Source organism: Cydia fagiglandana, chromosome 4 (genome assembly GCF_963556715.1).
Source record: "Cydia fagiglandana chromosome 4, ilCydFagi1.1, whole genome shotgun sequence".
In the NCBI taxonomy this organism is placed as follows: domain Eukaryota; kingdom Metazoa; phylum Arthropoda; class Insecta; order Lepidoptera; family Tortricidae; genus Cydia; species Cydia fagiglandana.
Window position 1 is genome coordinate 17,314,597 of NC_085935.1, and position 12,023 is coordinate 17,326,619.

General features: G+C 38.0%; 2 protein-coding genes across 2 annotated transcripts in view; one reads left to right on the forward strand and one right to left on the reverse strand.

Moving 5' to 3' along the window:
- The window catches only part of LOC134663963 (elongation factor Ts, mitochondrial), a 168,319-nt gene that overhangs the window by 47,280 nt on the left and 109,016 nt on the right, over positions 1-12,023 (reverse strand). The window lies entirely within an intron of this gene.
- Positions 1-12,023, forward strand: part of LOC134663957 (dynein axonemal heavy chain 7-like) — a 60,978-nt gene that overhangs the window by 42,772 nt on the left and 6,183 nt on the right. Inside the window, exons 41-65 of the mRNA XM_063520507.1 lie at positions 1,436-1,648; positions 1,730-1,902; positions 2,342-2,483; positions 2,716-2,829; positions 2,913-3,023; positions 3,095-3,283; positions 3,461-3,690; positions 3,774-3,999; positions 4,456-4,638; positions 5,401-5,626; positions 5,753-5,898; positions 6,239-6,434; positions 6,664-6,734; positions 6,851-7,008; positions 7,674-7,827; positions 8,198-8,331; positions 8,410-8,683; positions 9,101-9,242; positions 9,675-9,853; positions 10,146-10,309; positions 10,409-10,550; positions 10,753-10,819; positions 11,397-11,542; positions 11,634-11,786; positions 11,864-11,993. Of these exons, the coding sequence (XP_063376577.1) occupies positions 1,436-1,648; positions 1,730-1,902; positions 2,342-2,483; positions 2,716-2,829; positions 2,913-3,023; positions 3,095-3,283; positions 3,461-3,690; positions 3,774-3,999; positions 4,456-4,638; positions 5,401-5,626; positions 5,753-5,898; positions 6,239-6,434; positions 6,664-6,734; positions 6,851-7,008; positions 7,674-7,827; positions 8,198-8,331; positions 8,410-8,683; positions 9,101-9,242; positions 9,675-9,853; positions 10,146-10,309; positions 10,409-10,550; positions 10,753-10,819; positions 11,397-11,542; positions 11,634-11,786; positions 11,864-11,993 (4,063 nt within the window). The remainder of the gene's footprint in view (positions 1-1,435; positions 1,649-1,729; positions 1,903-2,341; positions 2,484-2,715; positions 2,830-2,912; positions 3,024-3,094; positions 3,284-3,460; positions 3,691-3,773; positions 4,000-4,455; positions 4,639-5,400; positions 5,627-5,752; positions 5,899-6,238; positions 6,435-6,663; positions 6,735-6,850; positions 7,009-7,673; positions 7,828-8,197; positions 8,332-8,409; positions 8,684-9,100; positions 9,243-9,674; positions 9,854-10,145; positions 10,310-10,408; positions 10,551-10,752; positions 10,820-11,396; positions 11,543-11,633; positions 11,787-11,863; positions 11,994-12,023) is intronic.

Consider the following 12,023-nt stretch of genomic DNA (forward strand, 5'->3'; position numbering starts at 1 on the left):
AAAAATTAAATCCGGCGCTCGGTGATTTTCACTCAAAATTTACATGTATCTAAATAATTCATCTTAAATTGCAACCGTGTGAGAGTCTTTGTATAAAATGACTTATTGTGAACAATTTTTGTAATGTATTTATCATCCCTAATCGTAATATATGGTGCTGAATTAACAATATCATTCGGATTCAAGGGAAATTCGCAACTGTAAGTATGTAAGCAATGTCTACCACCATAATTTATGACGTCACAAATCGTCACACGCCGTTTTCGCGCGAGGTTTAAACTGGCTATAATAAAATGCAATTATTTATGTTAAATCTTATGAGTATAGCTGAAATATTGTGTTTTTCGGAACCAATACAAGTGTACCGACAATATTAAAAGGGATTTCAAAATTTGTCATCAGGCCAATAATAAATAAATACAAGTATGTAGGTAAGTCCTCTTGTTGAATGAAAATAGGTGCAGCTGGGCTGTGCAAGCGAGATGTACAGTACGCTGCAGAGTTAAGTGACCCCCCTTGCATATCATATCATATCATAGCATAGCATAGCATATCATATCATATTTATTCATCAACAATACAAGATTGTGTTTGAAATGCACATAAAATACAATTACAATAAAATACAATAGAATTTAATAAACAACATTTGATAAAAATAAGAACGATAATAGTAAGCACTAGTAACATACTTTAGCCATTACAGGACGACATTCACAGTATACATAATGAGATCAAAAAATAAGGCATTTATGAACTACTTATACAAAGCTTATTCACTAACTAAACTAAATCAGTATCAAATAACTCATCCAAGCTATAAAAACAACCTCTTAACAAATATTGCTTCAGTTTTTGCTAAAAGATAGTATACTTTGAAATATTTTTCAAATGTTGAGGCAGTTTATTAAATAACTTAACAGCCTGATGTCTCGCACAGTGCTCCTCAATTTGTGAAGTAGGGCAAAAATTAATTTTCAGATTTTTAGTGCGTGTGAGAAAATGCAGTTCCTCTTCTTCATGCGTTTCAAATATTTGCTTGTGTTTGACAAGGTCCGTAAGCAGTATAATGTACTATATAAGCAGGGCACGGTAAGTATACCAAGCTTAAGGAAAAATTGCCTACAAGAGAGTCAAGAGACCCACGATGGAATACGAAATATGGTTCTTATTGTCCTTTTTTGAGCGGTTAGAGCTCTGTTCACGTTATATCTAAAACTGTTACCCCAGAACATAATGCTAAACCGCAATTTTGATTCAATTAGAGCATGATATACTATTTTTAGTTGATCTACACTAATTTCGTCTCTGAGGCTTCTCAAGGCGTAGCAGGCAGAATTAACTACGTTTTCAATAGCTTCCAGCTCCTGTACCCAGTTTAACTTTGAGTCGAGACGTGTGCCAAGGAATGATGACATGGAACTTTGTTATACAGGGTGTGCTGTTATCTGTGCCGGAAGTGACACCTTCCCTGCAGTCCATTAAGCGCTTATGGGTGCATGAGTGTCTTCGGGTGTTTTCGGACCGCTTGGTTGAGGAAGCGGACAGGCAGTGGCTGGTCGAGTGTCTGCGGGAAGCCACACGCAAACATCTCAATGATGACTTTGATAAAATGCTTTCAAGACTTCTACATGGACCTAAAGATAAAGTTAGCCGTAACATTAATTTGTTATTGTTCTATAATATTTTTGTTAGTTGTATAAATACAACAAATTTGTTATGTTTACAGATAACCGATTATCATCTGCGAAACTTGATCTATTGCGATTTCGCAAATCCTAAAGTAGATACGCGCTTTTATATGGAGACAACTAATATGGAACATCTGAACTCGACAGTAGACGCCTTTCTAGTAGAGTTCAACAACATGTCCAAAAAGCCGATGAATCTCGTATTGTTTAGGTGCGGTTACAATTTGTTTATCGTTTAGTTAATAGCCTTAGTCTTATATAATAATCACTGTAAAATTAAATATGCTATCATGAAAAATGCGATGTGAAAATTCGCTACTACAGGAGATTCCGCTGATTTGTTAGATGATTTTCACAAACGCAAATTTTCATAAAGTCGGACCAAGAAAAGTCTGCAGTGGATTTGATAGCCCACGCAGTGCAAGTGTTGTTGTACCTATAAATATTTGCACTGCGTAGGCTATCAAATCCGCTGCAGACTTTTTTTGGTCCGACTTTATGAAAATTTGCGTTTGTGAAAATCATCTAACAAATCAGCGGAATCTCCTGGAAATTTGCGAATAGGTATTAGCCAGGGTAACACGACTGCTGTACAATGACCCGGGTACGTTTGTAAAAATATTCTAATGATTATAATTCGTGAAAAACAGATTTGCTATTGAGCATGTGTCCCGAATTTGCCGCGTCCTGGCGCAACCCCGATCGCATGGGTTACTGGTTGGACTCGGCGGTTCAGGGAGGCAATCACTTACACGACTGGCAGCTCATATCAACGACTATGATCTTTTCCAAGTAAGTTACCATAAAGACAAATGAAAAAAAAATCTTTGGCAATAAGGCCATGGTCACAATGCATTATAGAATTTACATAGACATCATATTATTATAGAGATGTAATGTCTCTTATTATTTATTATTGTTAATAATAAATTAAAGGAGAATAATAATTAAACTTTAAGACGAAAAAGGGCTTTTGGAACAGATGACAATTTTTTCGTATCTTTCCAAATTGTATTACTTACAGGTTGAAATGAGTCGAACTTACGGCAAAACTGAATGGCGAGAGGACTTGAAAACTTTACTTAAGAAATCAAGCACTCCTGATTTGTTGATGGTGTTCCTATTTGTTGAATCTCAGGTGAGTTAACCAAAAGTGTGGAGATTAAAGAAATATCTACTCATTTTGTAAATTACAAACTAATCTTTTGTCATCTACTATAGATAAAAGAAGAAGGCTTTCTAGAAGATGTTAATAACATGCTGAATTCGGGAGAGGTGCCTAATATATTTGGTGCTGATGAAAAAGCAGAATTGTGTGAAAAGATGAGAGTCGTAAGTAGCATATTTGTGTGAATAGGAGTATGATAAAACATCTTCTACTTAATTGTATCCGTTTGTTTTAGATTGATAGGCAGAGAGATAGGTCGCTGCAAACGGACGGCACGCCTACAGCGTTATACGCATACTTCGTGTCGATCGTGCGTGATCAGCTGCATATAGTGCTGGCCATGTCTCCCGCCGGCACCTCGTTGCGTACACGCATCCGCAAGTTTCCCGCGCTCGTCAACTGCTGCACAATTGACTGGTTCCAGGTATCATTGGAGATTATACTGAGTAGCGTTACAAATGATCTGTTTACTTCTCTCATGAAGAACTCCTTATCAGAACATCGGCAGGGTAGCTACTCGTAAATCCACGCAATTCTTCTAATACTGTGCGGTAATGTGCGCAATATCGTAAATCCTGATATGACTTTTTAATGGATCTAGGAATGGCCACCGGACGCGTTGCTGGCGGTGGCGACACGGTTCTTAAAGGACATAGAGCTGACAGACCTTGAGCGAGAGACTGCCATCAAATTATGCCAAGTGTTCCACACGGACACGCAAGAACTTACACGTGCCTTCCGGCTGCGGCTCAAGCGGTATAACTACGTCACGCCTACCGCCTACCTTGAGCTCATTAACATGTTTAAAGCGCTACTGACTAAGAAGCGAACGTAAGCATAACACATTATGACATTAACGGTTTTAAGTATTGTTGAGGCTTTAACCATATTATGTACTATTATACCACCAACAGAGAGCTACTTTTGGGTGAGAAGCGATATCTGACTGGATTGGACCAGCTTGCCGTTGCCGCAAAACAAGTATCAGTGCTACAAGAGGCTTTAGTAGTGCTTCAGCCGAAATTGGCTGCTGGTGCTGCGGCTGTGGCGGAAGCCACGGCTAAAGTGGAGAAGGAGAAAGAAGGAGTTGCATTGATTGAGGCTGATGTATTAGTTGACCAGGCAGCTGCTGAAAAGCAGGTTTGTGAAAAAACACAATTTCTGTAATTTATTATACATGTGAGTAATTTAATCTGGTTGATCATGTCATGAATCAGGATCTGGGGCGTTGGTACTTAATAACTATGTTGGTAATTATGGCCTATGACCCCAACCAGCAAATATGAGTCACATTAGTTAATTTTATAGTCCACACATGTCTAATATAGTAATATAATAATATGAAATTATAGATCCACGTATGATTCGGATACTCCCGGCATTGCTTTACAATCTCCAGACAGAAGACACTGCACCTACTTAATCTTTCTGGTTTGACCCATTGGTTGACTGGTAGAGAATGCCTTAAGGCATTAAGTCCGCCATTTGTACCTTCATGTATTGTGCAATAAAGATTAAAATAAATAAAATAAATAAATAAATCTCCACCTTACACTTAAGTCGAATGTGATCAAAAATATTTTTATTGTTCATTAGGCGGCAGAAGCTCAAGGTATAAAAGATGAGTGCGACGCGGATCTAGCCGAGGCCATGCCGATTCTCAATTCTGCTCTTGCAGCATTGGATACTTTAACTCCTCAGGATATCACTTTCATCAAGACCATGAAGAGCCCGCCGAGAGGCATCAAACTTGTCATGGAAGCTATTTGTATTTTAAAGGTAACATCATGTTCTAGGTACCGGGGATATTTGCTGAAGTCGGTGTCTCAGAACTATGTCATCACACGTATCCCGTTTGTAAAACTAATAAAACGGGGGGAAAATATGAAATATTTATGATAATCCTAAAAAGGCAAAACTAGGTACATGACTATGACTTGCCGACTTCTTCTTCTTACACGTCCAATGGTTGCTACCACTAACGTGACGTAGTGTTGTCACATCTCCGAGAAGTGAATACCTTATTTTATTGTGTCGTGATTTTCATGAATCTAAAATCTGGTAAAGATTATACAACATATGTGCATGTAGCTGTTTTCAAACTACTTACTTACTAAACATACTGATAAAACCGTCCATAGACGTTGGACGCGCATGTGCATCATGCCTGTTCCCGAAAACCCCAAAAAATTGGGGTATTTTCTTAAATTGACTAAAGAGAACGTTGTTTGTGTTATGCCTACTTATTTTAAAAGTCTGTTTTGCTTATTTATTTCTATGCTTCTTGTCAACAGGACGACCCGGTAAGTCAAAGGTTTTTGTAAACAGCACGTAAAAGTGTTTATATATAGCGCATGGTTTTTCAGTTTGTTCACTGTTCTCGTTTTCAATATGCCACATAACATAACACTCTTGCAATTTTGGAGCTTTCTTCATTAAACCTTTCTGGCTGCATAAATGGTTATGAATGGTTATTGCAATATGCACATAATATTCAATAACCTTTTTCTGAAACATGTTTACAATTTCTGCACTCTTTAGGAAATGAAACCTGATAAGTTACCAAACCCATCGGGGGTCGGAACGATAGAAGACTATTGGGGCCCGTCGAAGAAACTGCTGAACGACATCAAGTTCCTGGAGGGTTTGCAGAACTACGACAAGGACAACATCCCGCCCGCCGTGATGAACAAGCTCATGAAGACGGTCATGCTGGACGAGGGTTTCGTACCGGAGAAGATCAGAGCTGTCTCCGTCGCTGCCGAGGGTAAACATAACTTATCTAATGTCCTCGTTTTCAAAAATTATCTGCAGCCTGATTAAGAATAGTAAATTCCCACGTTTTTGATTTGTATTTGTCTTTACTTTTCGTCGATGTGTTGTTGTGTTGCAGGCATGTGCAAATGGGTAATAGCCATGACAAAGTATGACAAAGTGGCCAAGGTAGTGGCACCGAAGAAGCAGAGGCTCGCTGCCGCACAGGCCGTCTACGACAAGGCCATGGCCGCTCTTGCCATTAAACAGGCCCAGCTCAGAGCGGTAAATATTGCGTTATATTAAACTAAACGGTCTTACAACACTTAACAATAATCTTTAAATTAAATCGGGTGGTTGTGTAACGTCTGCTTTCCAGGATTATGTTTTAAACTTTAATCCTTTGAACGCTTTAGGTAGGTACGTTATAATTATAAACAAAACCGTCACTGATACGCCAAGATCCCCGGGCGTACATAAGCAAACTAAAGTAAACCTTACTGGAAAGTGTGAAGCTTACTTTGACAGCGTACATTGTAACACCTATTTTAGTTGTCCAAAAATCATTAATTATATTTATCAGAAAACGAAAACACTTATTGTAGATTCTATACACTTTTTGTAGATCCAACTTAAATTGAAATCATTAGAAGACGCATTAGCAGAACAAAGCCGTCAACAAAAGAAACTGGATGACGAAGTGATGGACTGCAGTAATAAGTTGTATCGGGCCAAAATGCTTATCTCAGGTCTAGGAGGAGAGAAAACGAGATGGACACAAATTGCCAAAGATCTACGAGGAACTTATAATTCCTTAACGGGTATGGGTTAATCGTTAACGGGTAGACATACGGTCAGTTGCATCAAACTGTTCGTATCGTTAAAGAGTTCGCTAAATTTTTATGTATGGAAAGTTTCATAGTAAGGCGCCGGGGCGCGCCGGCTGACGTTGATCAGTCTGTCAAATGTGGTTGGTACAACTGGCCCATAATGTTGTATGAGCACACGTACAAATTATGAAACTACAGTAACTGGAATTCTTTTTTGCAGGTGACATTCTTATTGCCGCGGGTATAATCGCTTACCTAGGGCCATTCACAGCTAGTTTTCGGATTGACCAGGTCTGTATAAAGAGATTTGGCTTGAGCTTTGTTGGATATAGATATTATATTAAATTATAACCTATCAATAGGTTGTAAATATAAGTATAGTATAAGTTAAAATTTCCAATATGCAGATTAAAAAATGGGCGCAAGTATGTCACGACTGCGGAATTGTATGCACTCTGAACTACAGTCTTATCAAATCACTGGGCGAACCCGTTACCATTCAGCAGTGGAACATCGACGGCTTGCCTGCTGATGACTTCAGTGTTGAGAGCGCCATTATTATCATGTAAGGAAATCTCCTCTTACTATCTTGGGCCTTTTCGTTTTTGTTTCCTGGACAGTTATTTTGCTATGAATTAGTATAGTATATCATTAAAAATAATTGATTTTTAGGGTTCCGTACTCAAAGGGTAAAAACGGGACCCTATTACTAAGATTCCACTGTCCGTCCGTCTGTCTGTCACCTGGCTGTATCTCATGAACCGTGACAGCTAGACAGTTCAAATTTTCACAGATGATGTACTTCTGTTGTCGCTATAACAACAAATACTAAAAAGTACGGAACTCTCGGTGGGCGAGTCTGACTTGCACTTGTCCGGTTTTTATTGATGATCCTATGAACTACAGAAGCAATGAAAATGTATAAGTATAGCATAGCACCATTAACTCGCCACAAATGTGCCTGTCGTGTGACTTGCTTAAATTGCCTTACAGCTTGGCAAAAAAGAGTAGAAATTAAAAAGTGGCAACACTCTAGTGTCATCCCGTTTTCTTATATAAATTGGTTTGAAAGGGACGACACTACAGTGTTGCCACTTTTTAATTTCTACTCTTTTTTGGCAAGCTGTACTTTTATTATGGAGTGGTTTTAGTTGGTTTTACAATTCTTGCATGTGCAAGATCTGAGTATTTTATTTTAAGATGAACACTTGTATCTGTGTTAAATTACAGGACAGCTCGTCGTTGGCCACTTATGATCGACCCGCAGGGCCAGGCAAATCGGTGGATTAAGAATATGGAGAAACCCAACAACTTGAATATAGTAAGAATGACTCAAGCGGACCTTGGCAGAGTATTGGAAAATGCGGTGCAATTTGGACAACCGGTACAATTCCTTCCTTAACCAAACTATTATTTAATGAACTCCTTACTCCTTAACCTTTAAGCGTCGCGTTGCTATTATTCCGTTCCCCGTAATCACGTTTTAACAGAAGCAATACTCCCAGTAGACATTGGATGAGTAAACGCATCCTCACTCTCCAAATAGCTGATTTGTGATATTGTATCTCATCTCAATAGCCGCTTATTAATACGTAGGTTTCAACAGAATATCATTAGTCGATTCTCTTTTTACTTTGGCAGGGTAAAAAACCAACAAGATGGTTGCTCTTAATATACATTACATCCAGTACTTAATTTTGTAAGAAATGTTAGTAACGAATGGACATATTGGTGACTCAATAATATTTTTGCAGGTATTGTTAGAAAATGTTTTAGAGGAATTGGATCCTATGCTGGAACCTCTACTTCAACAACAAACATTCCGTCAAGGAGGCGCGCTTTGCATTAAAATAGGGGACACCATTGTCGAATACAACAAGGAGTTTAAGTGAGAAATCATTTGAGTAAATGTAGTGTCGTATATTAAGGCAACGAATATTCCATCCTTAATTGATTTCTTTTGTAGGCTCTACATTAGTACAAAGTTAGCAAATCCTCACTATTTACCCGAAGTGGGCGTGCGTGTGACATTGGTCAACTTCATGTTGGCTCAAGATGGTCTAGAAGCTCAACTGCTAGCTCGTGTAGTGGCAAGAGAAAGGCCAGATCTCCAGCAAGCCAAGTCGGATCTGACCACGCAAGGTGCAGAACACAGAAGGCTTTTGCAAGACATTGAAAAGAAAATACTAAACGTTTTGGCGACATCAGAACACCTACTGGAAGATGAAGAAGCTGTCCAGGCAAGTTGAAAACGAACTTATTTAAGTATGTTACAAACACCCATTACGTGTTCGTTATACATTGTCATGTCTTATTCACTAATCTGTTATAATTATTATCATCGTCTGCATGTTTTGTATATTTTAGCCAAAGATTTAGTTATTGTATAAGATGTGTAAATCTATAAAAATTGTGCCTACGTAAAACTTTTAGACACGGATCCGTATAGGTAGTGCCAATTACAATTGCTGTCAATTCGAACTCTTACATTTTACATATTTAAAGCAATCAATAATATTTGATATTGCCAAAATTTAATCAATTCAGTCTGTAAATGTTGAGATTATGATACCGATGATGAACCTTAAAATGAGAGATAACAAACTCAAGCCACAACGAACTTGGTCGCTTTATATTGATTTAATTTCCGTTTTTAGATTTTGAACTCTGCGAAAGATACGGCAAATGAAATAAAAGAGAAACAAGTGGTGGCTGTAGAGACTGAGAAGGCTATTGACATAGCGCGGAACGACTACGTGCCTATCGCAAAGCACTCGACAAACTTGTTTTTCCTCATCGGTAAATTTAATTTTATCTTCGTCCTCCTAATACCATTCCTGTCTACTTGTAGACACTGGTGAATTATAAATAGATGTCCGAAGACAAACCTATTCTATTTTTTTTCCTGCTGCGTATACATTTTCTGAACCTAAATATAATCTAGTACCCTGGCCGCATAGGCTTTAGGTTAGTTTTCGCTCATGTCGTCGAAAATCGATTTCTAGAAGACTTTTCGTTCGCTGCCTGGACCTCTCTGAGCAGTTAAGGTTTGATTAAAATTGAAAATTTGTACAAAACATCAAAGTAATTTTACGGATTCGAAACAAGCCACCTGAATAATCAAGCTATATTTGAATTCTATAATGATATTTGAATAATCAAAGATGAACACATTTTGTAAATAAAATATTATTGTTGATCTATGGATTTGTATTAATGGATTATTTACAGCATCATTAGCGAACATCGACCCAATGTATCAGTACTCGTTGGGATGGTTCGAAGGCCTGTTCACCGGCGCCATAGACAACACTGAAAAAGTGGACGTGATTGAAGAACGGCTAGCGATACTACGCGCTTACTTCACGTATTCGCTCTATGCTAATATTTGCAGGAGTTTATTCGAAAAGGTTTTTCTAGATTTTAAAATAAAATTTACTAGAAAGTTCATGCTTGATATATTCAAGCATGAACTTTCTAGTAAATTTTATTCAAATGAATATTCCCATAAAGTTTCAAGACCTAATGTATTGTATAACGAAAGTGACCATTACCTTAAAATATGTTTGAGAGGGCAATATTTGAAGGGGGCTGCCATTACTATAGTTTACTCTTCCTGCTTTTATTTTTTATTAAAATAAACTTAGGTACTTGAGGTACATATTTAGGGGAAACTTCACCCGGTGTCATTTAATATTTTAGGATAAGATGGTGTTCTCCCTGCTGCTAGCCGTAACTATAATGGTAGCGGAGGGCCACATTGAACAGAGTCATGTGTTGTTCCTGATGGGAGGAGGCCAGCCGAAGAACCTGCCTCCCAACCCTGTCCAATTTCTTAGTCCATCCGCTTGGGCTGACTTTAACGGGTAGGTATTTATGTATACAAATGACAGCGATTTTTTCAATTATTATCAATTAGCTTTAAGCTAGCATAATTTTATTATTGTTCAACCATTTTATTAAAGATTGAACGAGATGGACGTGTTTCATGGGATAATAGATCATTTTATGGCCAATATCAGTGAATGGGAAGCATACTGTGACACGCCAGACCCTCAAAACCAGCCGCTTCCTCAACCATGGGAACAAAAATTAAAGCCATTTGAGGTATACATTCATCATTCGTTTTTTATTATAACATTTATGCTCAGTTAGCCGTACCCAGGGATCCATCCACCCCTTACCAGAAAAGAGCCTTTAAAAGGCGTAGTCTATTATTTGCTTTTCTTTAAAATACTTTAAATTGATGTAACGAGATCATTACCTAGTAAATATTTATTGATCGATTTTATAATCTCTTTATTTTCAGAAATTGTTAGTCTTACGTTGCGTGCGTTTAGATATGATGGTGCATGCGGTTCAACACTTTGTAGAAGGTAATAAAATAAAAAATGATGGTGATAGTGACAAACGAGCCAACAATAAGCACCGATTGATTCCATTTGAGTCGCTTAACTTCAAACTCGAGTATTAAGAAAACGTAATAGGGTAGATATTTGCTGAGAGGGTCCAATGGATTTACCCGAGTTTGAAGTTAAGCGACACATTTAAGCTTTATACCGGGTGTGGCCTGTAATATGAGCAAAAAATTAAACAGTAGGCTGTACTCCTCATACTGACCAACATTTGTTCAGCGACTTTTAAAAATAACTTGTGGTTTGATTTTTAATACACTTTAAAGTTTATTCCAAGACGCAATGTATTGCGAATTGTGTTATGTTGAAGGCGTGACAAGCAACGTCAATCACAATGATATGGCGGGGCGATGGCGTCCATTGAAGATAATATTTATTTTGTATGAAAAATAGGGAGTCTAAATACTTCATAATTTTTAAAAGTTGTAGAACAAAAGTGTCACCGTTTGAGGAGTACAATCTATGTTTTAATTATTTGCTCGTGTTACAGGCCACACCCGGTATGTTAAATGTTTAAAGTTGGATACTGATATTTCAGGTGAGATGGGTCGTCAGTTCGTTGAGCCGCCACTTTTCGATTTGGCATCTTCTTTCTCAGAGTCCCACTGCTGCATCCCTCTTTTGTTTGTTCTTACTCCAGGGTCAGACCCTATGGGAACGCTTCTTAAATTTGCTGATGACCAGGTAAAGAAGGAAACGTATATATGTGTACAAATGAAATTAGTGATATGATTGAAATGAATTCATTTAATTAATAATGGTTATTTTTGTAAAGGGCTTTGGATCTTCGCGCCTATTCTCCTTATCCCTTGGTCAAGGACAAGGTCCTATCGCTGTCAAGCTTATCGATGAAGGAGTTAGAATTGGTACTTGGGTAGTGTTACAAAACTGTCACCTCGCCAAGAGTTGGATGCCGATGTTGGAAAAGGTATAATCTGTTTTATAAGTAAGTACGTAATATAAGTTTGGCAATTCCCTCTTTAACATAGCTATTATTGTTTACAGATATGCGAAAGTTTAATGCCAGACAATGTACATCCCGACTTTAGACTTTGGCTTACTTCGTACCCCGCCGACCACTTCCCTGTCTACGTATTGCAAAACGGAGTCAAGATGACTAACGAGCCCCCGCAAGGTAATACGTTTTCGCTTGCTTCAACTTTTT